Raw genomic sequence first — 1,777 nt, forward strand, 5'->3', positions numbered from 1 at the left:
GGAGCCTCGTGGAGCTTTAGGTGTTTTCGCTCAATAAACACTCATACCGCCCGGTCTGGGAATCGAAACCGCGATCCTATGACCGTGAGTCCGCTGTCCTAACCACTGGCCATTGCGCCTCCACACGCACACACATATATATATATATTATAGCACAGTTACTGCTTACCAAATTCCACTCACTACGTTTTGGTGAGCAGGGCATGAGGCTGAAGTGGAAAAGAGCAACCCATGATGCCGCGCAATGGAACGGAACCCGAATCCACGTGTTATCGGAAGAAGCGTCGAAACCACATAGCGTCACCTCCAGATTCTATTATGTCTTAGCATTCGTGAGTAAGGCCCGCTTTCTTTTCATTGATACGACCTGTAAATTGAGTATTCAATATTTCAGAGCATTTGGCATTTGGGGTTCCTTACGAAAACGATTTCTGCCATGTTTTCACACCTTCATATAAATTCTTCAATGTAACGTATTGATATTGTTGTATAATAACTTTACCTTAACACGTCTTTTCAGGTCCCTACTGTGAAGCAGAAATTAACGAATGTGCATGGTTCCCATGTCTCAACGGAGGTAGTTGTCTGGATGGTCACGCGTCATTTTTATGTATCTGTCCTGCAAAATATACAGGGTCTATGTGTGAACGAGAAGTCAATGTTTGTGACAGTTCTCCTTGTTTAAATCAGGTTGGTGATACATATCAATTTAATATTCATGAATGCAGCGTAACACATACAGTTAAATTGGATATTAGTAGCATATACGAAGGGAATATACGATATCTGGGCAAAAGATTAGTGATCCTTAATTCATTCTTCGTAGATATGTTTTAGTGCATATGAGAGATTTCTATATTCACAAACATCTAACTGGATTATCACCATCCTTGTAATGGTATTGCGCAATATTTTATCAACAGGGAATGGCTGTAAGAATTAACAAAGTTGGATGGATAAATTGTCATGTTTTATATTTCTAAGATTTTTCGAACTTTTTAATCAGGCACTATACCATGGCGAGGAAAGGAATGATATATAGATACAATAAGATACATCGATATTAATTCAATAAGAGTAAGAAATATGGAGCAGATATTTTTCTAATATTTGGAGTAGGGCTCGCCTTGTGCTAAAATTTGAACTAATATAAGTCGTAGGAACTAGTATTTCTGAGTTTGAGAGAGGTAGGTATAAAGCCTAATCTTCCGGAGGTATATTATCTTGGAAATAACCGCTGACTGCAAGTGAACAAAATTATTATCTTTTATTAATTTTGAGCTATTTTAGTAAATAAAGTGTAGATCTCTATTTACGATCCAAGCTGTTAATGGTATCGTCAATGGGATACTTACCAGATGTTTATTTGGATTTGATTGTTTCAGTTATTGCTGCTGAATATAAATGAATCTTGATCATCTCAGCTGTTCTTCTCTTGGACACTGTTAGCAAAGAATAAATGAAAAACTAATACATTCAAAATTAAATATATTGCGATAATAGTCTATAATTGTCTGTGCACTTGAGGACATGCATACCTACCTACAAACATACATACATACATACATCAATGGAACTGTAAAAATATGTAAAACTTGCCAAAAATGTAGCACATAAATACATATGCATACGCCTAGACATGAACATATATACATAAAAACGCATCCATAAAACAAACATACAAATCTGCGCATACACTAGCACCAAATACTGCACACACACATATGCACAAATACCTAGATGATGTTGATAAAAGTTCCAATGAAGGAGCCTTGAA

General features: G+C 36.5%; 1 protein-coding gene across 3 annotated transcripts in view; it reads left to right on the top strand.

Moving 5' to 3' along the window:
• Positions 1 to 1,777, top strand: part of LOC106880385 (uncharacterized) — a 103,173-nt gene that overhangs the window by 93,814 nt on the left and 7,582 nt on the right. For all 3 annotated transcript variants that reach the window (XM_014930296.2, XM_052972366.1, XM_052972367.1), the window contains one exon: positions 521 to 690. In XM_014930296.2, coding sequence (XP_014785782.1) covers positions 521 to 690 — 170 coding nt within the window. The remainder of the gene's footprint in view (positions 1 to 520; positions 691 to 1,777) is intronic.

This window comes from Octopus bimaculoides, chromosome 13 (genome assembly GCF_001194135.2).
Source record: "Octopus bimaculoides isolate UCB-OBI-ISO-001 chromosome 13, ASM119413v2, whole genome shotgun sequence".
In the NCBI taxonomy this organism is placed as follows: domain Eukaryota; kingdom Metazoa; phylum Mollusca; class Cephalopoda; order Octopoda; family Octopodidae; genus Octopus; species Octopus bimaculoides.